Raw genomic sequence first — 27,217 nt, 5'->3', positions numbered from 1 at the left:
CCCCATATGTAAACATATGGGATAAGGACAAGGTTTTCTATATTACACTCTCAGCTTTTAATAATTGGACTTAAGGATAAGTAAACCTTAAAAAAAATTGTGTAAAATTGCTCAGGGTAAATAAAGTGTTCTGATACTGCTCTGCCCAGGAAGGAGATAGAAAAAGGCATCGGAGGCTTCTGATCTTTACCATAAGCAGAGCAACATAAGATCATTTCTCTGTTTTCCTTCTGAAGGTGTATCTCTTTGACTGTAGCAATTGACCAACAGTTGGTGCTGTTGTACCAAAATTCATTATATTATTATTATATTAATAACAAGAATAATGTATGATTCCAGTCTAAAGGTGGCCATGCACGTAGCAATTCCGATCTTTCGTCACAGGAAGGATTGTTCGTTTCCCCCGCAGACGTTCAGGGCTGAATCATCAGATGTGGAGGTAGAAACAATAGGAATTCTACCTCTACCTGCCGATTCAGCCCTGAACGCAGATTTTGTTTGGACGCCGTCAAAATCATTTGTCCTGGTCAATTGGCGAGACAACCGATATCCGCAGTCGTCTCGTCGATCTGCCATACACGCACCGAATATTGTACAAAATGAGGTTTTGTATGATATCATCGGTGGATGTATGGCCAGCTTAACTGTAAAGGTAAGGAAGTAAACAAAGAACAAATATGGAAATGGAAAAATTGGCAGAGATTATGAGCAAAGAAAATCTACAAAATGGTTAATCATCAGTCTACTAGTCTTCATTAGTATTAGGTAAATTCTAATATAAGGCATTTTTCTATTTAGGTATGCCAAGAAAGCCAAACTTTTTAAAAAAAAAAAAAGTTCCTAAGGACTGGGCTGTTAGTTTTTTGTATACATCATTATTTGTTTTTAAGGTTTACTTATCCAAAGTATTTGGTACACTCTTTTATTCAGGCTTCCAACAGTGGATGAAGAAAGCATTAGTGCTGAGAAAAGGAACATACACTTTTATTAACAGTTATAGTCTCCAGCCATTGGTATATCATATATACTATCCATTGGAAAACCTGCAGCTCTCTGGTCATCCAGAAATAATAGGAAAATATTAAATATAGTCAACCCTGGGCCAATCAGTAAATACATCTCTACCAGTCCACCCTATCAACCATTTAATATGGTCATCAAAAGTTATTTAGTTCTCTGCTATCAATGGGCCACTAAAGCTTAGCTCTGCCTTTGTTCTTAAATCTTCCCTAGCCTTTCCTGTCCTGGCATGTCTAGATATCTGTGCAGAATACAAATGAATGGCTAACTGACCAAGATGTTGGGGCTTAATGGGACATTCAGGTGGTACAGTCTCATGGCACTGGAGACATGACCATTCAGAAGAGGCGACAAATGAGAGACACCAAACAAGAGCCTGGGGGAAGGACCAATCCCAAATGGTACAAAAAGATACCAAAGGTATACTTCTGTATAAAGCACAATTAGGCAAATGCAGTTACTGTGTTAAGTGTCCCTTTAAAAAGGTCAATAAATGTATGAGAACTCACAAACTAAAAGCTAGAAAACAATCAGTTATTTGCTTTCTCATCTGAAGCATTTGCTGCAGAACTTTCTTCACTGGATGAGCCCCCTGGCTTGCTTTCTTTTTTCTTTGCTGCTTCTGCTGCTGCATCTATTGCTGCATGTTCCTTCTTTACTAATTCTTCCAATTCAGCCTGCATATAAAAATATATTAAAGAAATTCTCTGTAGGAAAATCAAAATTTTACCAGCATGGCTCTTTTTTTTTTTATATACCGGTACTTTTTGTTGCACTCGAAAACCAAATAAATCATTTAAAATACAAAATATCCAAATCTTAATTGGGTGCCGAAAGCATCCTACTGTCATAAGATAGCTGAACACTCTATAACAATAATAACTTATATAACTATATAATAATAACTATATAAGGGGCAAAACAGTTTGACAAGGATAAAAAGAGATAAAAGGCCCCATGCAGAACTTGATAAATTATATGTAGCTGCCACTTTTCACCAGCAGAAGAATGTATTTTTTTTCTTGTTAATAATGTTGATGCATTAACCACTTTTTAAGAACCTCCATATAGTTTTATCTTCCTTATTATTACACGGTATCTACTATTTATGACCCATGCAATACATCTTAGGCTCCTGCCAGACCTGGCGGATTTTCAGCCTGTGCATAAACCCAGGCCAAGAGTCTGCCCTACGCTCCTAAAAGCTTATTGTTGTGCCTGCATCCAGAGCCACTGTGTTGGCCCGTATTAAACAATTTCAGCTCTTAAAGTTTGCAGAAGTAGATTTTTGCCACCCCTGGTAACTTGTGGGGAACTGCTGCCCGAGGTACGTTTCTTAACTCATCTCATTGCAGCAGCACTTCTGATAACATACCTTCTCCGTGCATTCATTCTCATGTGGTTTCTAAATCACGAGTAGCTCAATTGCAGCTCTTTCAGCTACTTCCTAGTATAGCGTGAAGCTCCACCACCTTCTCTCTTTGACTGTTAAGTTGGTCAGAGAGGTGCCTTCTGCACATGTATGTGTTTCAGTTGGAGCAGAAGTCACAAGCATGTGCAGTAGGCGCATCTTGACCATCTTTACAGTCAAAGAGAAAAGGAGCTTTCAGAAAAGAAATGGGGGCAAAGCTTCACACTCACTGCTTGTGACTTAGAAACCACATGAGACTGAATTCAGGAAGAAAGGTATGTTATTCTAGGGGGTATGTTATTCTGTTTAGAGTCTTTTAGGGGATTTTAAAGTAAAAGAAATAAAAGGCTTACTTATCCTTTAAACTATATACAAGCTCAGTTTGCCAATACCTGGGATAATGCTTGTACTGGATTAAAAATACTTTTAACTAATTCCTTTTCCTATCACTAAAAATAAACAGACGATATGACACCACAGTCTCAAGACTTGAGACAAAACATACTATTAAAACTACCAGGTTTATTGCATTATCTTTAGCATATACTATACCTTCCACCCCAAGAAATCAGCTAGTGCAAGGCAGCCATCATCACAGTCTCCAAGCCATGCAACGTCCCTAAAATCAAACATAGTATTAGTGTTTCTTAACCTTAGCAAACAATCGAAATATTTAAAGTTAGTATCATATTATTCAAGGGAGATTAACAATTTTACTTGAAGGAAAATATGTTCTGAATGAAATGGAACCAGCAGATCGGCAGCAGGGTGCCACCAGGGCCAGGACTAGGGGTAGGCAACACAGTGGCATAATGATTTGAATTGATGATTTGCTTCCTTACACAACAATCTGTGGGATATATGCCCTTAGTAATTGTTACCACACAGCCACTGAATCCAGCCTCACAGGGCTTTATATTGTTGGAGTGGTTAGTGGATGGAAAAAACATTGGAAGGTAGAATTATAAAAGACCAAATTGGATTCCTCACATTTTCCTGATTTTTTTTTTTACAGCAATTCAATCTTATTTACATTTATGATATTTTTCCTGTCCTTCTGGAATTATTTGAACAATTAATCAAACCATTTTTGCATTTCTGCCACAGGATTTTTGCCAGAAAGAGAATGAGCTTTGAACTCCATTGCTTCGACCTTTGCAGCTGGTTTTTGTGTGACAACTCGAAAATGTCGATTTTATTGTGTAACAAGTCATAAAAGTTAAACTTTTCGCGGCTTTTTCACCTCAGACTTTGATAGATGTCCGACATTTGTGAAAATGAGTTTATTTGTGGTTTAAAAAAAAAAAAAAAAAAATAGAACAAGATAAATTTACATTTTAGTAAATCTGCCCCTTAAAGTCTTCCTCAGCATAATTATATTATTTAGTGCAAACAACAATATTTTCCATTTAACTGGCGTTCAAGATTACCTGTATGCTTTCTCAGAATCAAAGTCCATGCCTCCTCCAAAGCCAAAAACACTGAAAAATGGGTCACCCTAGAATAACAATAATTAGAAAAACACAAAAATAAATAGAAGGTATGCAGGTGACTTAAGAACAAATTAAAAGCATTGTCATAACATTAATTGCTTCCCTAAAAGTTTAAATCAAGTTCATAACTTACCTGTCCTGCCAGCTCCTTGTTTATTAGAAGTCTAGGGGTCTTACTAGACACTCTGTAATAAAACAATAGGTGAAAGGTTAATTCATCACCTACATTTGGCACTTACATGCACTTACAGCCCCATTAGGAAGAATCGTTGCGTTTCTTCCTGCACTCCCCTGCAGTGAAACCCATGAGAATGCCACCGCAGGGAAGTGCAGGAATTAACACTCATCAGTACTAGCCCTTAAATTAGAAACAAGGCTAGATTCAACTAAGGTATAAATGGATACTTGTAGCTGGCTGCAAATACTGTGTTAAACCATAGCTGAGCTGCTTACAAAGAGTACTTTGCCTCACAGACAAAAATCCATTTGTAGACAGCTAAAAGTAACGTTAATATATCTATTTTTATATTGTAATTGTATGTATGTGTCTTTATACTGAGTATAGATAGATGTATATATTATATATATATATATACAGTTACAGCAGGAGTGACTTACTTGCTGACAAGAGATGCAAATGGCTGAACTTGCAGAGAGGTTCCCATCACTATGAGCAGATCAACCTTGGGAAAGTCCTTATTTAAGAGTAAGAAACCTTATTAAATTAAGTTATTATTAATCTTTATATAGCACCGACACATTTTGTAGTGCTTCCTAACACATTCACACACTTGGGTTAACTTAATTTGAAGTCAATAGACTTGGAGTGTGCAAACACAAACAAACATGGGTACAAGATATAGACTCCTTGCAGAAAGTGCCCTGGCTAAAATTGAAACCTAGGACCCTAGCACTGCAAGAATAAGAAAATTCTGCATAGCTTGCACACAAAAAAGACAGGCATACAGGGTGCGTTAGACTGGAAAGGGAGGCTGGAATGTAACTGCAGTGCAGGGCTACAAGTCTGGAGATTTAGGACATAAAATAGAAAACAAGAAATGTTAAAACAAAAGCAATATTTTACGGGGCAGATTATGTGGAATTACCTGGGACTAGTTTGAAAAAGAATAGGAATGCAGGTCAGAGGAAGCAAAAAAAAAGGTGTCTTGGCAGTATATTATGCAAGACAGATGAGATGGTTTGATCATACTTATTATAGACAGCAGTGAATAATTACTCATTCCACACCAGTATGAAACACAGGATAACAGATCATTTGGCAACAGCATGAAAGAGTATGAAACACTGGCAGGGAAAACAACAGCAGAGATCATTGCACCCCCAGTGTTTGAGTATTTGGTTTGTCTTTTAAGCTCAGAAACTTGATTTATTTTTAAAAGAACCACAGTATGAAGAAAGGTAGCTTAAAGGAGAAGGAAAGTCATTTTCACATTTTCCTGCCAATAGATTCACCACATTAGTGCCACCTAGAACACTATATTTATTCTGCAGAAAGCATTACTATACCTGAGTAAAGAGCACTAGAAGCTCTCTCTGTTTACTTAAGATTGTAGCTGCCATTTTAGCTTGGTCGTCATAGCTTTCTGCTGTATAGCTCTAGCAGTTAGATCTCAGATTACACATTCCGAAGGGAGGGAGGAGCAGGAGAAAGGAGAGAACTGTGCAGACTCTGGCCCCAGGAATGAAGGATTATTCTGAGAGAGGAAGTAAGATACCCTAAGAACATTACAAAAATGAAAACCTGTGTTTCTTTTGATAGAGGACTCTCTTTCTGTAAATGCTTATGGCTTGTATTTACTTTGACCTTTCTGATAAAGCTTATTTATTTTTTAACTTTCCTTCTCCTTTAAAAGGGAATGCATTTCTAAAGGATGAAATAGGGGTCTGGAAATTATTGTGTACTTTTGATACACTCACACAGATACAAAATAAAGAAACCATATACGAATTAACTTACAGACTTAATGGCAGAGAAGAATCTGGATGGCAAACTTTCACCAAAGAAAACAATATCTAAAAGCAGATGTTATGTAAGTCATTATTAATAGGCTTGATTTGCAGAGCAGTTCTTGTTCCTTTAAAAAGTCTCTTTCATATGGCAGTGAATCTACTTTTCTGTTCAGAGCTTTATCACTTACCTGGTTTAACCAAATTGTTACATTTTTCACACTTTGGGATCAGATCAGAAAAGATCTTTTCTAAAAAGAGGAAGGAATACATGAATTAACCACGGCACGCGTTAAAAAAATGAGTAGTACTCTGTTATATTGGTCTTCATATTTAGAGATATTTAGAGACTGTGGCCCTGTGTGCCATGCCAGCTAAGCAAAATCCTTCTAAAAGACATGTCAACCCCAGAAATATTTTTTGGCCTAATAAAAGAAAACATAATTCTAAGCATCTTTCCAATATCAAATTATTAAAAATTATTAGTGCTTTAAAAGTTACTGTATATACTCGAGTATAAGCCTAGTTTTTCAGCACCCAAAATGTGCTGAAAAAGTCACCCTTGGCTTATACTCGAGTCGGGTGCCATGGGTCCCTCCAGACTAGCACCCTCTGTCCTTTGTGTGCAAATTAGCCCACCCGCAACCAGACCCTCCAGTGCCCTATCCTGCTCCCAAATTCTTCTTCATCTACCATCCTCACCTGTCCCATTCTGCAATAGACATTGAACTTTATATTCTTTATAAACTATATATAATTTTGAAGGATTTTAACTCTTTGTATTTTAGCTTGGTTGCTGATTGAGCTAAGGGGGTATTACTCTTAAGGTATCATTGTTGAGACCATATTGTCTTCTCCACTTTCAGGACTAGTTTACTGTTTTTCTTTGAAATAAATATTTAAAAACACATATATATATACCTCACTGATGCCTCATTTAATGTTATTTTATTGGTATTTATTATGATTATTGAAACTTAGCAGTAGCTGCTGCATTTCCCACCCTATGCTTATACTCGTTAAGTTTTTCCAGTTTACTTAGGTAAAATTAGGTACCTCGGCTTATATTCGGATTGGCTTAAACTCGAGTATATACGGTATTTGTAAATGTTATTGCTAAAAAAAGCAGCATTTGCTGAACTCCTGGTTGTTACCTTTTAATCAATGTTGCAAGTTCCAGGCTCCTCCAGCAAGGGAGGTCTGTAAATCTGCTGGCGTTTGTTACATTGTTTCTAATGCCAGAGCCACCAGGGCAGAGAATAGAAAGGACAGACAAACACTGCTTTTAAAGCGGACCTGTCACCTTAAGATATAATTTTAAATTGTTTTCTATTGTGTTTGGCAAGCAAAATAAACTTTACTTACACTATATAAATTATTTTAATCTTATTTTCTTCAGCCTTGGAATTCACAATTGCAGCAAGCAGGCAGGGGCCATTTTGTGGACACTGTTATCAAAGCAGGCATTGCATCACGCCAAAATCTTGTTTCTGTGCCAGTATGGGGGGACCTGATGCCCATGTCCATGCACTGGTTACACAATTAGATGGTGAGGAGGGAGAGGGAATGTGAGGAGAGCAGCAACATCTAAGAAGTTCTGAATTGAAAGTGAAAGTAACTGTCTGCCCCACCTCTATGCCTAAGGCATAGAGGCGGGGCAGGCATTATATGATTGACAGCTGGGATTTTAAAATGCTTTTATAATGGATATGGATGTGGTAATAAAAAAAATATTTTGGGTTTCATGTTTAATTTGAAAAGGACTTTTATTATACAGCTTTTTATGTCTGGGTGACAGGTCCACTTTAAAAGCAGTTATATATACAAATAACTAAAAAACCATTACAAATATGTATTGAATGTATATTGCAAAGTTGCTTAGAATGTTTTGTTGCTTTAATGCCAATTTTTACTGCTGCAAGTTACTACGCTTAAGTAACTTTCATTATTGTACATATATTTATTAGTTAAAACCATTCCTTTCTATGACTTTAGAACCCATACAAAGGTTCTGCAATAGTTATATTGGGCTATAAAAACAGTTGTCATTTAACACAGCTGCAATTAGCTACATATTTTAAAAGGGATAAAATGCAGAAATCAGTTACCCTTCATCCAGGAGAGAGAATACTCAGCCCTACAGAATGTGTCAACACAATGGGAACTATGAAAAGTTCCATGAGCCTCCACCAGGTCATCAGAAGTCAGACCGGCCACTCTCTCCAGGGTGTCAATGTTCTAAGAAAGAAGAAGAAATGATTACTGAAAGCCCGTAGGTGACAGTTCTAATGCAAGAAAACTAACAGTCAATCTGTAGAAATGTGACTACCTGAGAATAGCAACGAAGAAGCAGGCCTTTTTCTTTCAGTAGGCGAATAAAGTAATGACAAATTGTTGGCTGAAAAAACAGAAGCAAAGCAAAAAATCATTCTATGGAGAACTTAAAAACTGGCTTGGTTTGATTCAAGGTAAGAATAGAGCTGAGGGAGAGAGCTAGAATAAAAGGGTCAGTAAGAGAAAGAAAGATTTCAGGAACTATTTAATATAAAGAGTGTGCAAAACATGATAGGTAGTGGAACATTTGGTGGACTCTTTAAAGGAGAAGGAAAGGTAAAAACTAAGTAAGCTTTATCAGAAAGGTCTATGTAAATACAGCCATAAGCACTCACAGAAACACTGCACTGACTTCTCTGAAAAAAGATTTCTTGTGTCTGTAATTCCTGTTCCACAGACATGCAGCTTTCTGTTCTCTGCTCTTTCCTGCTCCCCCCTCCCTCAAGAATGCTAAGATCTCACTCCCCCCCCCTTAGGAATGTGGATCTGAGCCAATCAGCAGGAAGTCTTACTAACTAAGCATGTTCAGTTTGGTCTGGGTGTATGTGCAGGAGTGAGGCATTATGGGAACTTTCTTTACACAGCTCAGCGTTTTTTCTTCCTGTTTGGCTTCAGATCTTCTGAACAGGTGAAATATGGGGAGACTTAAGGGCACTATTGAGATGACTGAAAGTATGCCTGCAGCTTGAGATGAACTCTTTACTAGCCTTTCCTTCTCCTTTAAGAAAGGAGAGTCTCTTCAAAAAGTAAGGATAAGAATAATTTAAACAAAGTTGCTGTGCCCCAACCTAAAAAATCTGTATAACACTTGTATCAAAAGATTTGCTTTACCTTCTTTTTCCCTCCATTTCACCCATTTGTTTTATACCATTCAAAGTATCTTATCAAACTCTTTCTTCCATTCCGACTCACCATGGCCCTTTCTTTTCACAATATTCTCAGTTTTCTTCAACTCTTTTCCTATATCATACCACTGTTGCATTCCTCATCTTTCCATTTTACTTTTATCCATTTTCTCTCTATATGCTTTATTCTATCTTCTCCCAAAACTATTATTCTTTTAAATTCCCTTTTCTGCCTTGTATTTTTAACCCCTTTCAGTTACAGTTGTATTTTTTATTCTATAACCATCATTCTTTCTTCCCCTCTATGCTCTTTTTTCCCTTTTCTGTCCCAACCCCTTATGTAGCTCCATACCTCAACATCTAACTTTTTATTGTCTACACACCATCTCCCATTTTTACTATCCTCTCCCATTTGCAGTAACAACTGGTGAAAAATATGCTCATGTTCTAGCAGCCTATAGCAATCATTCAGCAAATTTTGTGCCTGCATTTCAGTACAAATTTAAGATATTTCATAGCCTAATCCACTGTGAATTAGTAGGTGGCAGTCAGGTGATGGAGGAGACTGTGTTTGAAAATAAATTGGGTCTCTGGCAGTAAATGCAATCTTCCTTATACACTTTTTAACACCCATTTTAAACTTATTTTGTCTTGCTGTAATATTAGCAATTACTACTCACCTTAAATTGCCCTGGAAATAGTTCTCGAGCCAAAGCAAAAAAAGGTTCTGGATTTTCCTAAAAAGTGAAATTATTAAAATAAGTCTATGGTATTTATACAAAGTCTATTTGGTACAAAACATGCTCGCTAAACCTTCCAGGCTTTAGAATATTTCTAACCCAGTACAGCTTATGCTTAGTACCTGAGGTTCCACACAGCATGCTACAGGTTATAAGAAATGCCAGAAAGTTATTTATTATGAATAATGGCATTGTAAGTTTTTTTGGCTCTGGACCTAGTTGTTTGCTCAATGTATTTTATTTATTTACAGCGATGCGGAATATTTTTGACACTTTCTAAATACGTAATAATAATAATTATTATGTATAGCTCTGTTCACCTGACCCCTTTACTGTCAGGTCATGCCTCCTCTTGGCTTTTTCTATTGGGTGTAAGAAGGAGTTTCTGACTGTTCTCCAGTAAAACAATTGCTGCTTCAGAAGGCAGCATTTTTCAACAATTACACTAGATCACGCAAGTAGATTATATTGGCCACTGTGTTGTTTGTAGGAGAGGTACAAAGCACTTCCTGTGTCACTGCCCTTACATGCGCATGGAAGCTAGTACATGTACATAACCCAAGAGTTCCCCAATTCTTCTAATATGACAGGCAGGCTGGGGTTCTTTAAAATACCCTTTGCAAGAAACATTTCGCTCTGTTACTTTCTCTATTTTACTTATGTGCTGTGTTTTTTTCAGATAGAATTTTATTAAAACATTCTGCTACAAATATGTATTAAGTGTTAACAAAATATACATGATTATGAAACTTTCAAGCAGTATTTATGTGCAAAGAATACACTTATTAGTTAGTTTGTTGTTTGCTTACTTTTCTGTTATAGGCAATTCCCACCCCTCCCAAAAAGTAGTCTTCTGTCAAAGACAGAAGAAAACATATTTCAGTACGATTTATCCTGTTATTTCTTTCCATACAAATTAATTGCTCTGTGTACCTTAAAGTATCCAATTTGAAAAATGGCCTCTGGATATGGTAAGTTGTATTTTTGCAGGTTGGAGTACAGCCCACTGCCTGGGGAACGGAAGTCAGGAATGCCAGCAGCTACAGAGGGGTAAGAAGTGGTTGTGTCAGTCAGTGTTGTATGAAGTGGCTGATTTGTTATAAAAGATGTATACTCATGTTGAGTCATAAGAAAAATATTACCGACAGATAGGAATTTAAAAACAGACTTTTGCTGTTGGATCAGCATGTTTTATTATTAGTACTGAAAACTGTCCAAACTTACATGTCGAGATGCCAGCCCCTACCATACAAACCACATTCTTGCCTATGAACAAAAAAAAAAGGACAGGTTAGTGGAAAGTCAGAGACAATTTAAACTGAATTTTCTTTAGTGTAGGCTGCTCGCACTCACATTTCTCACTTAGCATGAACCTGCTTATGCCTTCTATGCTCAACTCATCCAGAACTTTCTCTGGGGTTCCTATGCCCAGTGTGCGGGAGAAGAGATTCCGTAGGTAGTCCACTATTAAGACAGACAAATATGGTTGAAAACCCTCCATTTAACCTATGGTTCTTGACATTTACAATTTGCTTGCAATACAGTGATGAGATTTCATGCATTTACTGTTTCTCTCCCATTTGCCTGTAGACAAGCATTATTGTATCTTTCAAAAACTTCACAGCTCTATGTGGCATCACTCACAAATTCATAAACAAAATGGTGCATATTATTATGAAAATATAGATGCTTATTGCACTAAAATAAGAAAGTCAAGAGGATGGCAGAAAATGTGGAAAGAAGAGGTTAATACTGTGGGGTAATCTAACCCTTTAATAAAGTATAGAAAGGTCTTTCTATTAAACAAACATTTTTGTCTATTCCAACCCCTTGACCCATAGTTGGCAGTTAAAAGCTTACTTTCAGATGCACCACTAATGTCTTCACTGGAGTCTGAGTCCTGTTAAACAAAGATTACTGTGAGCAAATATACACCAAATTTTTCATTTTTTTATTTTTCATTAAATTACCACATAGACACAATATTACTTCAGGGTTAAAGGACTTCAACAAGTATGCTGACTTTCCTCCTATAAAACAAAAACAATAAATGCAAATAGGTGATTGGTTGCTGTGGATTACAACTCATATGCAATGCAGAGTGTTAGTAAATGGACCCATTATGTTTTCTCTGCCATTTTAATGCGAGAGCTTGTTCTTAATCTCACAATAAAACCTGGCACTAATACTGATTAATACTCTGGCTAGTGGGTCAGAGCACTTCTGTGGCTCTGTACTGACTCATAGCAGTCTTCCTTTAGCAGATCAGTTGTTTTCATGCTTGAAGCTAGTCTTTAGGGAAGATATATTGCTGAAGGAATTGCTGACGACATGCTGCACATAAAGGCTTACATAATTTGTTCTGCTGAAGGCTGGCTGGAAGTTAAAGATCATAAAACTGTTTTAGTTCTTTGATATTTCTAGGATTATTTGCTTGAACGGCATTCTTTAGGCTATACTAAAGCATCTCAATTGGGTAAAATTCTTGGCCAGAACACAAATTTCTTCTGTTCAAGATACTGGGGGTCACTTATAAACACTGGCCAAATTTGCACCTGGGCAGTGACCCGTGGGAACCAATTAGAAGTTTGCTCTCATTGTTCTACCTGCAGCCGATTGTAAAAATCTAATCACAAAACGGTTGCTGTGGGTTAGTGCTCAGGTGCAAATTGGCCCAGTGTTTATAAAGGAGCTCCAGTGTGTTGTTAATTTACTCCATTGTCTTGGGTCATTGGCTCTTGAAACCCAAATTCTGGAATTAAAAGTAAAGTAAAATTCAACTTCCAGTTTTTATTAGTAAGTTCTAAACAAACCATCTCCCTCTGACTGACTTTATTTAGATTACCTCTGAGTCTTCAGCTTGTGCCGTGAGATCCGCTGGTTTGCTAGCTTCTGCAAAAGAGAAAAAAAAAGTCATAACTTCAGGGAAAAGTGATGCCCAAGTTATACATTTTGTAACCACTGAAAATGTAAAAAGGGGTGGTTCACTTTTAATTAAATTCTAAGCAATTTTTCAATTGGTCTTCATTATTTACTTCTTAAAGTTTTTGAATTATAAGCCTACTTCTTCTGACTCTTTGTAGTTTTCAAATGGGGGTCACCCAGCAGCTAAAACACTATTGCTCTGTGAGGCTACAGTTTTATTGTTATTGTTACACTTTATAACTTTTTTCTACTCAGTCCCTCTCCTATTCATATATCAGTATCTAATTCAAACCACTCCCTGGTTGCTAAGGTAATTTGGACCCTAGCAACCAGATATCTGTTATAACTCCAAACTGGAGAGTTTCTAAACAATTATTGAAATTAAAAAACAAAAAACTACAAATAATACAAAATGAAGACCAATTTCAAAGTGTCTTAGAATATTACTCTGTACATCATACTAAAAGTTAACTAAAAGCCTATAATACATACCATTAAACACAGCTTAGAAACACATGACCTGTACATTGTAAAGACCCAACAGGTGACAAACCTAGGTGATTATTTCAGCAATTTAAATGCAATTTAAAAAGAAAGCATTGAGCAGTACGCCCAAAACTAATATTTATGCCACTGGTCTAAGAAGAGCAAGCAGGGATTTAAAGAGGATGTAAAGTCAAAATCTTAAAGAACACTATACCCCCAAACAATGTAGGTCTCTATAAAAATATATTGCATAAACAAGCTCATATGTACCTGCTTCATCTAAATAAACCATTTTCATAAAAAAATATTTTTTTTAGTAGTATGTGCTATTGGGTAATCCTAAAGAGAAAATTGCCATTTCAAGAATTAAGGGCTGCCTCCTGGAATCATAGGATTCACAGTGCACACAAACAAGCCAAGGCACACATACTGCTAGATCTCATCAGCCAATGAATGGGAAGAGTTCTGTCTTTTGCTTCAAACCTACTTCCTGTTACAGTTAGAGCTGCATTATTTCTGGTCATGTGATCTCTGAGGGAGCACACAGCCCATCACTAAATGGTGGATCAAAGGAAAGAATGTAAAAGGGCAATATTTACCGATATATATATTCCAGGTTGGTGAGATTCTTTAATAGATCATTTAATATAAATCTGTTGGTCATTCTGGGGGTATAGTTTTCCTTTAACTCAGTGTTTATACATATGTATATGCGATCCATTTTTTGTTTACTATATATATATATATATATATATATATATATAGCCATAAGATAGGAAAGCACTATAACAGATGTTGTTCTAAATAAATCAGATGGCAAAGCAGTTAAACCAGTGTTAAAACACAGCTAACTGGAGCTCTGTATTCCTGTGTCCGCAGCAGAAGGAGTGCTCTTATCAGCAACTGACTAATGACAATCTGCACAAAACAAAATCCAGTGTTTTTTTCAAGTCTGGTATAGGACAGTCCCTCAATCAGGATGGCCACTGGCCCTGTAGGCTGCCAGGAGCTGCGATCAGAGTTCATTTCAGAGGAATAGCATAAAATGCAAAATACAAAGGTATCTAATTAAAAAATAGTAGAGAATTTTTAATGGGTTAATATTGCAAATTTATTAATTTTGGTCTAAATAACACATACAAGGATTATGATTTTTGACTATACACCCCCTTTAATTACTTTTAGGTAAGAAAAGGGTCTTTCTCCTCATAGTATTTAAAAAGTATTTAAAAGCTGGTTGCTCTCCTGAAATCCTTATGCCTGTAGCACACAGTGTGGTTTGACCACTGCTCCTCTGAGGAAGATAGATAGATAACAGATATTGTGTAATTTAGCTATTTTTGCAGATGGCCAGGTAGCATAGCAAATAGGACGTGGGTGTTTCAACCTTTAGACACTCACACATTTGACCTCTTAAAGGAAAAGATATATTACGGTTTCTTGCTAGCCCTCAAAGTCACTTGCAACTAAGGAACAGAGGTGCTGTCTGTCCATAGTTTGGAGATAAATTGGCAGTCTACAATAAAAATGGCTTGTAACAAGTTAAGGAAAGCAGCCGAATGAAATCAAACAAGTAGCACTAGTAAGGTTTTGGAGTATATGTTGATTAACACAACAGCACTTTGCTCCTTTTTAAGAGGTATAATATGATGACATATTATAATTTTGAACAACAGATTGCTCATGACCACGTTTGTAGTCTTGCTAAAATGAACCCAGATATTCATTCATTTCCTACTTTTCCCAAGAAGGCACTAACACTTTCTTAGTGGTCTTGGATAGCTAGAGCTCTTTTATTTTCATTCCTCTGCCAGAGGCTCCTTTAGGTCTGATTCATACTTGAAAAAGCCTATTGTTTATCTCCAACAAGGTATTGCAATTAACAAATACAGTTATGCGATCCCTTATCCGGAAACCCATTATCCAGAAAGTTCTGAATTACTGAAAGGCCATCTCACATAGACTCCATTATAAGCAAATAATTATAATTTTTAAAAATGATTCCCTTTTTCTCTGTAATTATAAAACTGTACCTTGTACTTGATCCTAAGATATAAATAATCCTTATTGGAGGCAAAACAATCTTATTGGGTTTATTCTACATTTAAAGGAGAAGGAAAGGCTAATCTCAAGCTGCAGGCATACCTTAAGTCTCCCCATATTTCTCTCATTCAGATGATCAGAAGCCTCATAGGGAAAAAAAAAAAAAACACTGAGCTCTGTAAAGAAAGTTCCCATAATGCCTCGCTCCTGCACCAAGACCAAAACCGGTGTACATGCCCAGTTTGTAAGACTATGATGAAGTTTCCTGCTGATTGGCTCAGATCACACATTCCTAAGTGGGAGGGGGGGCTGAGTTCTTAGCATTCTTGAGGGAGGGGGGAGTAGGAGAGAGCTGCATGTCTCTGGCACAGGAAAACAAAGAGACAACAAATCCTGTTTCTTTTGACAGAGAACTCAGTGTAGCGTTTTTGTGAGTCCTTATGGCTGTATTTACATAGACCTTTATGATAAAGCTTACTTAGTTTTTACCTTTCCTTCTCCTTTAAATGATTTTTACAAACTTAAGATATGAAGATCCAAATTACAGAAAGATCTCTTATCTGGAAAACCCCAGGTCCTGAGCATTCAGGATAACAGGTCCCATACTTGTAGTATACTAATGGGGCTGCTTTCAGTTAAGTCTGGAGCTTTGCTGCAATGCTATTATTCATGGATCTTACCTTGATTGGTTGCTATGGTTTATTAGACCTGGAGTAAACTTTACAACTTTTATTACATTAACCTTTTAAACTGTAATATTTGACATTTTGAAATCTGCAATAAAGACACCAGCATACTGAATGGTGAGGCGTCACTGATTTAAGAAATATTTTTAAAATGCTCAATCCAAACCATATATTATGCACACTGTTATATATAAGATAGTTAGATCTCCTTAATAAATCTAAAACTTATTTAGATGTGGAAACATTGACACTGATTATTTAAACCATACAAATTAAAAGGCTAATTGCAAACGCATAGCGATTCATTAACTAATATCAGCAGCACAGTTATACCTGCAGCCATTGAACCTTCGGCCACTTCCGGGTTTAACAACAACAGTGGATCACGTGAGAACATTGAATCCGCCTTTGCCGTCTGCCCATTGGTACAAATGGATTCAATGTACATTTGGTAGGGGGCATCTGATTGGCGCGTATTTCTCCAATTGGATGGCGATAGCTATGACAGACATATGTTCTAAGACTGTAGAATGTACGTTGTACTGTGTGTCAGCCTGATGTCAGGATTGCAACGTGGCTTCGGGGGTGTTGTTTGTAGCTACAGTTACTGCCATGCAGCCGGGGCCCAGGCACTCTATCCCTAGTTTGTTAGGTTCTCAGAATATTCGCTTTTACTAAAAGCACACAACATATTTCTGTGTGACAGTTGTACTTGCATGTTCGTTGTAGAACACAAAATCACAATGTTCTACTGAAATTGACCCACCTGCCATGCGTAATCTGAAAAGCAAGGGGGTGCTACTCACTAATATATACTAAATATTATTATTATATATACCTCCCAGCTAATTCTTGTGAATGGAACGTACAAAGGTGCTGTTAAAGCTACGGTGGCATTTAGTTGAAGTGCAAGGTTTACATATGAAATTTAACATGACAATTTGTTTTATTTATACTTAATTAAAAAAAAATGGTGCACTAGGCAAAATGGATACCTATATAGTAAATTAAAAATTGCTTTAAAAAGAAAAAAATCTAGCTAGCCTGCTGCTGAGGGGGGGTACCTGCATCTAATGCAGTCAGCATATGCACATCATAGCAGGACTGTCTCCACACACACTGATTGTCAGGAGTATTAAGAAACCTAAAGAACAGCCTGAATTTCGTTCAAACCACTGCATTCATGAAATGGAGTAAGGTTTTTGTGTATCTAATGTTCCTTTAACAACAACTTAACTCCAACAGTATTTCTCTTTTACACTTCAGTTTATTCCTCTTTTCTGAATTTTCTATTTAGTCTGCTATTTAGTGTTATGGCCGCACTGCCATCAGGCACAGATTTGGAGATGGGGTTGTGTGCTGGGGAAAGGGCAGGTAGCATTTTATGGGGGGTATAAGTATTCCACTAGTAATATGGCCCTCACTGGCAACACTTGTTATGTCAGCATACTGGCCAGGGTAGCATTGGGTTGCAGGCAGTGTGGGGGAAGCTGGGGAAGCTTGTGCATCATTCTGTCTGTAGGTGGTGGTGTAGAATTTAAAGGAGAAGTAAAAACTAAGCTTTATCAGCAAGGTCTATGTAAATACAGCCATAAGCATTTACAGAAAAGCCGCACTGAATCCTCTATCAAAAGAAACACAGGAATTCTTGTCTTTCTTTGTATAAACATGTTTTCTGGGTATCAGACTTCCTCTTTCAGAAAAATCCTTCTTTCTAGGGGCCAGAGTCTGCACAGCTATCTCCTCTCTCCGTTCTCCCCTCTCCCATAAGAATTCACTCACCCTCCCATCAGAATGTGTAATCTGAGCTACCAATGGCTAGAGCTACAGCACAGAAGCTACTGAGACCAAGCTAAAATGGCAGCTGTTATCTTAAACAAACAGATGGAGCTTCTAGGACTGTTTACTCAGGTATGGTAAAGCTTTCTGCAGGATAAATATAGCGTAGGTGCATGAGATGTAACCACAGGTGGAACAGAAGTAAGGTTAATATAATATTAGGAAAATTAGTAATAACTTTAACATGGAATTTAAACCAGTGGCATTAAAGGGCAAGTAAACAGAACAATAAAATCATTACATATTGTGCCCATCAACAGTTTACCCATGCATTTTTATATTTTCTAGTATTTATATTATTCTATTATGGTATTGTGTTTTATTTGCATCCAATCTCAGATACGTAATCTAAACTATAATTTTTGAGGTTTATAAAGTACAATGTGAATCCTAAGGGCAACGGCACAGGGTGGTATTAGTAGCCCCCATTTTGTCTCGGCTACAAAACACCAGAAAATACCCTGCCATAGACAGTGCCGAGATTTGTCTCTGCTAAAACTCTCAAATTGCATCATCTCAAAAATGCAAGATTTGAGTTTTTTAGTGTTTGTAGCTGCAACAAATTGCTGGCTACAAATAGCAGTGTGTGTCATTGCCCTAATAAGTGCTCTTTTACACTGCCAAATTCCATTTATGTCAAACAAACCTTCCAAATTATAAAATATGCATCTTTTCATCTATTTTTTAGTCATTTTTGTGCTGTATTATATTTTTGAAATACTAATATTCAATAATCATAATATTATATAATAAAAACTTCCTAGATAGACTAACGCATTATACACTTAAACCACAGATATAGCAAAAGTAGTTCTACCAGTGAAATTGTTATCACGGAAAACCTGTTTATATCATTCCATTCAAAGTTTAGTTACTTTGCCAAATAATTTATAGTTTATTCTGGTTAGTTTATTCTGGTTAGTTGTTTCACTTCATTTTAATTATTCATATTAGCTTTAGTTATTCTGCTATAAGACATAACTGAACAAAAAGAAACTAATATATTTTTAACAAGGATTATGAATGATCCCCTTTACAGCTAATTAAATGCATAACAAAGATGAGAAATAAAGCTTAATGTTTTAAACACACCAATGTAATTAGTAGCCCAATGAATTTACATAAAAATGTTTAATAACAATGAGATTGTTTAATATAATTAAACAGCAACGTTATAAGTTAAACATTAAAAAGATGTCATGTATGTACTTACCTCTGTTCATCAGATGGGTATTTGTTATGAACAATCGTGTTCACTGGAGGGCAGGTGCATCAGAGCATTAAGAATTAAATACATGTATTTTAATTAAACAATATTATTTTCTGTCATGGAAATAAGAAATGATAAATGATGGCTCTTTAAACTGATGAACAAATAGGTATAGCACACAATCCTCTTATTAGTAATCTGATTACATCCAAGCATTTAGTAGGTTAGTTTGGAGATTGAAAGTAGGTGTCTTATACATCAGTATAATGAGACTTTAGCTGATTAGTGAAAAAGATGCAGGGCTAAATGTACAGAAGCTACTATTTTTGTAAGGATGTGTTCATAAAAAATAATATTCCATGGTGTGTTCAGTTAAGAGTAGAAAAAGTAGGAATACAGTGGAAACTAACTGAAAGTGATAGCAAAAAACTACTCTTCAAAATATGAATTTACATTAAAAGTTACCTATAGGTCATGCTGATTGTTTTTTGCAGATAGAGCTGCTTTTGTAAGTAATTGTTACTTGAAGTGCCTAAACCTAACCATTTTGCCAATCTGACTGTTCCTTCTCAACCTGTCAGTTATAGCTTCTAATGCTGATGGACTACTGCTGCACAAATATGGCAGCCTGCTCATAGAGGAACTTTTTTTTTTAAACATGGGCTAATAAATGTTGGTACACTTTTTTTGTTGTTTCACCCACCATGCAATGCAGGCATCTATGATTTTAAATGGTTAATTGAAGTTATTTTTTTTCATTTGGGAAGTTCAGACAGCGGGGCTTATTTACCTCCACAAGCACAGCAGGCAACTTGCTCTTTTCCCCAAAGTTAGTTGTGCCTAAAACCACTTTCATTAAAGGTACTTGCGTCATAATGTGCTCTTTGTATTCCCATATAGTTATGCTCGTCTTTCCTGCCTCCCAATCCGAATCAGGCGCTGCTGAGCCTTTTGACACATGGGAACCCTGGAGCTATCGCCATCTCCTGACCAGGCAGTATCTCCAAGGTTCCCTCTGTGAATAGGTGGAGTGTGCCTAAAGAATTGGGCACTGACGTGACTTGCACACCAAACACTGGAAAGATGCGGACAAACTTCCACACAATCACATCCAATTGCATGCACAGTTGTGTTAATTATGCAGGATCAGGTGCAGTTGTGACAGATGCAGAGCAACTGAGTGAGGCGCAGCGCCTGCTTGCAGCATCAATGTTGCTTGCATTGTGAGAAAAAATGTTGCATTGTGGGAAAAAAAACATGGTGATTGTGCTTGAAAATGCACTTTGCTTACTGTGTCTGGAGACCAAATGAATTCTAGTGTTTATGCACCTTTTTTTACATAAGCCCTGGTATGTGGACCCAAAAAAACCTGCCAGTTTCTTGATGATGAATTGGTCAGTATTTCCCAGATTTTAATAAATGTTAATTGTCCACATTTAGACTGAGAACATAGCTACATCTAGTGAGTCTGGCCCCTTGTGGGAATAGCAGCATAGCTGCTATGGCCCCAGGCTCCTCAGCAAGAAAGAATGCAACTCACAGCATCACCCCTGCACTGCACTGGCAGAACCTATATCGTTCTGCCAGTCTTTACTGTGGACCCACATTCCCCCCCCCCCCCCCCCCACAGGAGTTTGCTTCTTGATGTGTTTAAAGTATTGCAATATATTTAAGCTGCTCAGCAATGTTAAAGTCCTGACTGGCAAGACTGTTAATGATTTAAATAAGGGACAGGGTGTCAAAATACTCTGCATCCTTCACCATTCACTTCAGTGGCAGTTGCTTGGACTCACAGGTTAGATGATTACTATTAAAAAGAATAGAGAATGCTTTTAAGTGTTTTGTTACCCCCCCCCCCCCCCCCAGAAAAGCTGGAAATTGCCCAGGAGGCAAAAGACCAGGAATTAACTGTGGGACATTGTTCTAATATATTAATTTTTTAAACATTTTATAAAGTAAGATAGCTATGAATGATTTTAAGGGGCCGATTCACTAAAGGTCGATAAAACGAGTGCTATTTATAGCATGCGTTAAAAATTTTATCACTTATTATTTTTTGCGACTTAACTATCGATTCACTAAAAGGACACTTGTCATAATTAAGAAGCGATGTTCTTTGTGTTATATATCTGGCGATAACCGATTTCAAGTGTTATTTTCCGCAGTGTGCGTTATTTTCCGCCGCGTGTGATATATTTTGCCACATGCGATATTAGCGCACAATATTATGCACGTAACCATTACTTTCTGAAAACTGCTGTTCTGAAAATTACCATTTCCCTGAAAACTGGAGGAGGCATTACTCTAGGATGATCACATACTTGAAAAAATTTGACTGCAAACTCCATGATGTGTTGCCAAATGCTCACGAACCGCAATGTTGTTTAAGTACCACCTACCCCAAGTAGGTGTTAATATTCGAACAGATTAAAGCGATATTTTGCACGTTTAACGCATCATATGTGTTTGTGAATCGCACGTTAGTACTATTTCTATTTGCTAATTAACGCAATGTGATAGAAATAACGCTTTGCACTTTTTTGCGCATGCGATATGTGTCTTAACGCATGCGAAATGACTTTGATGAATCGGTACTTAATTATCGTGCACTTTTTAATGCAAAAAAGCATGTGATAAGCGTTTTCAACCTATAGTGAATCGGCCCCTAAGAGACCGATTTATATTTTGTCCAACTTTATGGAGCAGTAATAATAGTTACAATTTTAGAAAACATTACAGTTAAGGATTTAATAATTTCCAGAATGGAAAATAATTGCCTAAATACTTTCTTAAATTCGAAATCATTCATCAGATTATTGGTGATGGCATTAAGCATCCCAAAGAGCAGAATGTCCTTTAAATGCTCAAAGCAGTCACTTTGACAGGGAGAAGCCTAATAAACATGTGAATTATGTGAGTTGAGGATCAAGTGGGCAGATAGATGAGTGGGAAGAATAGAGATGTACAAGAACTTCCTATTCAGTTTATGGGGGATGTGTAAGGGGGGTGGATGAGTATTTTGCCTAAGAAGTGGAAAAAAGAAGCATATATGTTGTCTTGACTGATTGTATCTAGCTTGTGCTAAATGTTAGTTGTGGTTATAATTAATTATAACCAGTAGAATCGGATAAGGGTTAAGAAAAGAGTTTCAAAGATGAAAAGATTTTCTTTAAAGCTGGAAAGCTGGCCATACATTACAAAATCCGCTCATTTGGTTATGTCGCCAAATGAGTGGATCTTTCCACGATATGCCCACCTAAGGCGGGCGATATTGGGCTAATCTGAGCTATTGTTTATAGTAGTATTCCTTTGAAATGTATTTTTTTAACCTTCTCTAAGAACAAATTGATTTATCAAATTGGTGCAGAGATATTTTGGGAACACAATTTTGATGTACTTGAACTTGGCCAGTTTCTCTGTAGATCACCCCCCCCCCCCCCCACGTTTTCTACAGTTTTTCGCCTTTGCAGTATACAGTATATACAGATTCTCACCCACTAACATTATTTCAACTGAAACTGAAATTATTGTAAAGCATTTGCTATCTTGTTTTTAGATCTGTAGGTAGATGAAGAGATGAAGTTTCTAGAGTTAAAAATATCAATGGGAAACAGTTTGATTCTCATATTACCTTAAAGGAGTACTGTCATGGCAAAACATGTTTTTTTCAAAACATGTTTCACATTTCATCCTGCATTCAAATACTTTTCTAAAAGTTTTTTTTCATATTTCATTAAGAAATGTCACATAATGCTAGCCATAATCCTAATTTCCCAGGGTTCCACAGCCATGTGACCTGTGCTCTTATAAACTTCTTTACTTTACTGCTTTACTGCAAGTTGGAGTGATATCAACCTTTCCCCCTTTCTCCTCCAGCAGCCAATTAGCAGAAAAATGGGAAGGTAACAATATAGCAGCTACCTGACACCTGTATCAGTAGTAAGAAATCCAAGTCCGGCTTGGGACTCCTCCAGTTACATGGGAGTAGGAGAAACAATAGGTTATTTTAAAGCTGTTCTAAGGGTGAATACACACAGAGCTAATAATTACAGCTACTTGTCACGGCTACTAAACTCCAGAAAATACCCTGCCATAGACAATACTGAGAATTGCCTCTGCTAAAACACACGTAGAGACAATTATCAATAAAGGATCAGCATTGTCTATTTTAGTAGCTGCTACTAGTAGCTCCGTGTGTCTTCACCCTTATGTGTAGCGCTGGCTTTTCAGCTTAAAAAAAATAATTTCTTGGTTTAAGAATAAAACTTTAAATAGTAGAGTGGATTATTTGCTATGTAAACAGTGTAGAAATAAAAAGTACACCATAAAAATCACACCTATACGTAACAAAAAAGTCAGCTTTTTTTGCTCAAATGCACATGCCTTGACCCCATGATTCTGAAAAAGAAGACACTCGCATATACCCCAGGCTGGTGCAGTTTTCCCCTGTCAGGAGCAGCGGCAAGGGGTATCAAGTAAGCGATTAAAATCACTGGAGGGTGCCTAACATTTGCCCCCCCCCCCCATCAGTGATTTAGTCTTTCCTTTTCCTTTAAGACCTCTTGTAATTTTTCCTTAAAGGTGACGTATTTCTTACATACAAAGTTTTCATTTCAGGGTGGTGCATGACATGTAATGAACATCTGAAATGTATATACATTAGCTAGTCATTTATGAGTGGCTGGTCCCCCTAACAGAGCTATATATGCTTTATACAGTGTTTTGCCAGCAACACCCACACATCATCGGAAAAACAAATATTTTCAGTTTTACGAGTAATGAGCCAGCAGAGGCAGATTGCCAGATGTCTGTTTGTAGTATGAACCTTACTAGGATCAGTATATAGCTAGAATACTCACATTTCACAAATGAACATTAAAATAAAGAAAAAGAAATATCATCTAAGTAACACAACTAGAATAGAATAAGAAAATGCACGTGAAATGAAATCCATGTAAAACATTTTATTCTTTTTGCAGATACCACAATTTTAGTATGTGTGCCCACAACTACCACATTTGGTACTGCAGCTATCAACAAAGCAAAATCATTTGCTATGTATCTTGTGCTCTTTGATGGTGTGAAGTGTAGATGTAGACAAAAGTAACCTGAGAGCAACAGGAAAAGCAGCATGGAGCTCCAAGCTTTTTATTGTGACAGTCTCCTTATTCATGTGCACTGCTTAATATACCTTCTATACCTTCTACTAGATTCATTTATGTTAGGATCTCATGTTGCCACTTTATGGGTGACTGATGATAAACAGAATTTCACTATTTGTGTGTGGCTTTGGTGATACAGTGCTTTACTGGTCACATTACTAACCTGCACTGCTTTGATATTAATGAGAGATTGATATATATATATAAATATTCTGTAGTAGACTGGCTAAAACCGTGCACTTTATGGACCAATCAAGAGTGGACATTGAGAGTCTTTAATACTTTTGTGTTATGATACATTTGATTATTGCTGGGGATGTTTGTGCATCTTCATACATCTTTATAACTAAAACAGAGACCTTAAAGGTGCGGCATTTGTATGTAAAAATTAAATCAAGGTTTCCATGTATGACTCATGTCTTTTTTTGAACACTTTTATAGTAAATCAATCATATCTGCAATTTAAAACACAAGAATGGGAAGTGCTTTGTTGATGGCAGTTTCCACATTTTCCCCTAAATGAATATTTAGAGATAGGGGGTTGAGAAAAGATAACAAACCACTCAACCAAAATAGGAAATGAGATTGTGTGAAAGCAAATGCAAATGCCAGTAATAGGTTCACTTACACGGCTTCTCATAGGGCTCTGGTACACAGGGAGATTAGTTGCCTGCGACAAATCTCCCTTGTTGTGGGCGACTAATCTCCCCAATATGACATCCCACTAGCGAAAATGTAAATCACCAGTGGGATGGCATATGCCAGTAATGAGCCAGCAGAGGCAGATTACCAGATGTCTGTTTGTACTATGAACCTTACTAGGATCAGTATATAGCTAGAATACTCACATTTCACAAATGAACATTAAAATAAAGAAAAAGAAATAGCATCTAAGTAACACTACTAGAATAGAATAAGAAAATGCACATGAAATGAAATCCATGTAAAACATTTTGTTCTTTTTGCAGATACCACAATTTTAGAATGTGTGCCCACAACTACCACATTTGGTACTGCAGCTATCAAGAAAGCAAAATCATTTGCTACGTATCTTGTGCTCTTTGATGGTGTGAAGTGTAGATGTAGACAAAAGTAACCTGAGAGCAATAGGAAAAGCAGCATGGAGCTCCAGGCTTTTTATTGCGAAAATTGAAATTGCCGGTGGGATGGCATACGCTGCGCCACGATTTCCCGAAATCACGGAAGTGTGCCACAGCCCTTATGCCTCATTCCAAGCAGATAAGCTAGATAAGAATATTGGAATTTAATAGTCATGGAAAAGTACAGAAGAATGTTAAAATTAAGACAACTTGCATTTGTTCTTCATTTGTTTATTGTTTTGTTCTGCAGAGCTCCAGTTTTGAATATTTAATCTAGCTTGAATGCTGTTATCTAGGTTGTTAAAGAATAAGAAAAATTATCAAGGCAGTTTATTGCCAATATATTAGCTACAATAGTGCAAGCCAGAACACTATATTTACTATGTACAATGCTTTACCATACCTGAGTAAACAACCATAGAAGCTCTCTGTGTTTGTTTGAGATAGCAGCTTCTATGTTTACTTGGTCTGACTTCACTTTCTGCCTGCATCTCTTCTGTTGGCTAGTCTCTTGCTCCTGAGGGGAGGGGGGAGGAAGGAGAGGGAGAAGGGAGGAGGAAGAAGATAGGGGGAGAGGAGAGAGGAGCAAGCTGTCAGGTGCATGTTGTGCCCTGAAAAGTTAGAGCTGAGAGAAGGAAGTCTGAAACAGAAGCCCATGTGTACAAAATAGAAACAAGGGGATGCAGTGTTTCTTTTCACTGAGCAGCAAAACAGCATTACTGTAAGTGTTTTTATGGCTGTATTTACATAGACCTTTCTGATAAAGCTTACTTAGTTTTAACCTTTCCTTCTCCTTTAAGGGCTCTGGCACACGGGGAGATTAGTCGCCCGCGACAAATCTCCCTGTTTGCGGGCGACTAATCTCCCCGAGTTGCCTTCACCTGCCATCCCACCGGCGAAAATGTAAGTCGCCGGTGGGATGGCACACGAGGTGGTGCGATTTCCCCGTGTGCCAGAGCCCTAAAGGCCCACTGAGCCTAGCACATAGGCAGTGGTTTGAGTGACGGCCAAGTATTGGAGGGGCTATGAATAGTGATGAGCAAATCTATCCCATTTTGCTTTGCCGAAAAATTTGTGAAACTATGGAAAAATGTTGTGACATGATAAAAAAGTCACGAAACACGAGGCCACACGGCTATTTTTGCATCAAAATTTCACTGAGGTTTCACAAAACGATTCACCAATGGCGTAATATGGAAATTCACTGCAAATCCATGTCTGCCAAAAAAATTCACTCATCACTAGCTATAAACAGAAAGAATACAATAACATATTGTATAAAGCCACAAAATACATTTAATTGTTTTATACAGCAGTGCAACTTTATTAATATCAAAGGGCATTGGCTTCTAAGAACTCACTTCTGGTGGCTAAACCCATAACAGATATATAGACATGCTTGAGAACTATATTCTCAGAGAAATTTTAAGGCATCGCCAGGACCCATGAAAGGGTCTTACATACTTCTCAGACAAATCTGTAGCAGTTAAGTCACACACATCAATTATGTTAATCCAGTGTTCTAGAAATTCAAGGTGGTTCAAGTGGGCCCTGGAAAAATACACTTTTAAAATGGTTCTTTGTTTGTAGTTTTTTTTTTTCCCTTGGCCTTTAAAATCTGACTATAAATAACAGCAACTTCAGGAATGAAATAACTTACAGGTAAACCCATTATTCAGAAACCTCAAAACTACAGGAAGGCCATGTACCATAGAATTCATTTTTTTAAATAACATTTTTATTGCTTGGCTTTTGTAAAAGTACAACCAATTGCAGATAAAGAATCTCAGTGTTTACAATTATGCATAGTTGCATTAATTGCATATGGTTAGAGTACATGAGTTGTATAGGGGAAAAGGCTGTAGCATAAAAAGAAGAAAATAAGTACAAGCATCTTAACATAACATCAGTCATCTGACTTGTCACTTGGAAAGGTTTTGCATCAATTGCCTAGA

The 27,217-nt window shown here is 37.0% G+C and overlaps 1 protein-coding gene across 2 annotated transcripts; it reads right to left on the bottom strand.

Annotated features, from left to right (window-relative positions):
- Window positions 1-826: 826 nt before the first annotated feature.
- On the bottom strand, window positions 827-16,365 carry sirt2 (sirtuin 2). 2 transcript variants are annotated; one of them, XM_004910718.4, is made up of 17 exons: window positions 16,285-16,365; window positions 12,657-12,703; window positions 11,801-11,841; window positions 11,672-11,711; window positions 11,165-11,275; window positions 11,036-11,077; window positions 10,745-10,851; window positions 9,752-9,808; window positions 8,222-8,290; window positions 8,001-8,130; window positions 6,084-6,143; window positions 5,903-5,958; window positions 4,543-4,619; window positions 4,058-4,109; window positions 3,862-3,929; window positions 2,984-3,050; window positions 827-1,697 (listed from the first exon to the last, which is right to left on the bottom strand). In XM_004910718.4, coding segments are annotated over exons 4-17 (1,044 nt in total). In that variant the 5' UTR covers window positions 11,673-11,711; window positions 11,801-11,841; window positions 12,657-12,703; window positions 16,285-16,365; the 3' UTR covers window positions 827-1,550. The 2 variants fall into 2 exon arrangements, with proteins under 2 accessions (XP_004910775.1, XP_002935827.4); XM_002935781.5 differs by lacking the exon at window positions 11,801-11,841.
- Window positions 16,366-27,217: the final 10,852 nt, after the last annotated feature.

The sequence above is a fragment of the Xenopus tropicalis genome, chromosome 2 (genome assembly GCF_000004195.4).
Source record: "Xenopus tropicalis strain Nigerian chromosome 2, UCB_Xtro_10.0, whole genome shotgun sequence".
Classification (NCBI taxonomy): Eukaryota; Metazoa; Chordata; class Amphibia; order Anura; family Pipidae; genus Xenopus; species Xenopus tropicalis.
Note: the sequence above shows the minus strand (reverse complement) of the source record. Positions and strands in the feature narration are given on the sequence as shown.

Coding starts and splice junctions, on each gene's coding strand:
- sirt2 (XM_002935781.5), bottom strand. CDS start 16,348: ATGTTCTCACGTGATCCACTGTTGTTGTTAAACCCGGAAGTGGCCGAA. Junction 11,276..11,671: donor CATTAGTGGTGCATCTGAAA/GTAAGCTTTTAA, acceptor CTGTCTTAATAG/TGGACTACCTACGGAATCTC. Junction 5,959..6,083: donor TAACAATTTGGTTAAACCAG/GTAAGTGATAAA, acceptor ATCTGCTTTTAG/ATATTGTTTTCTTTGGTGAA.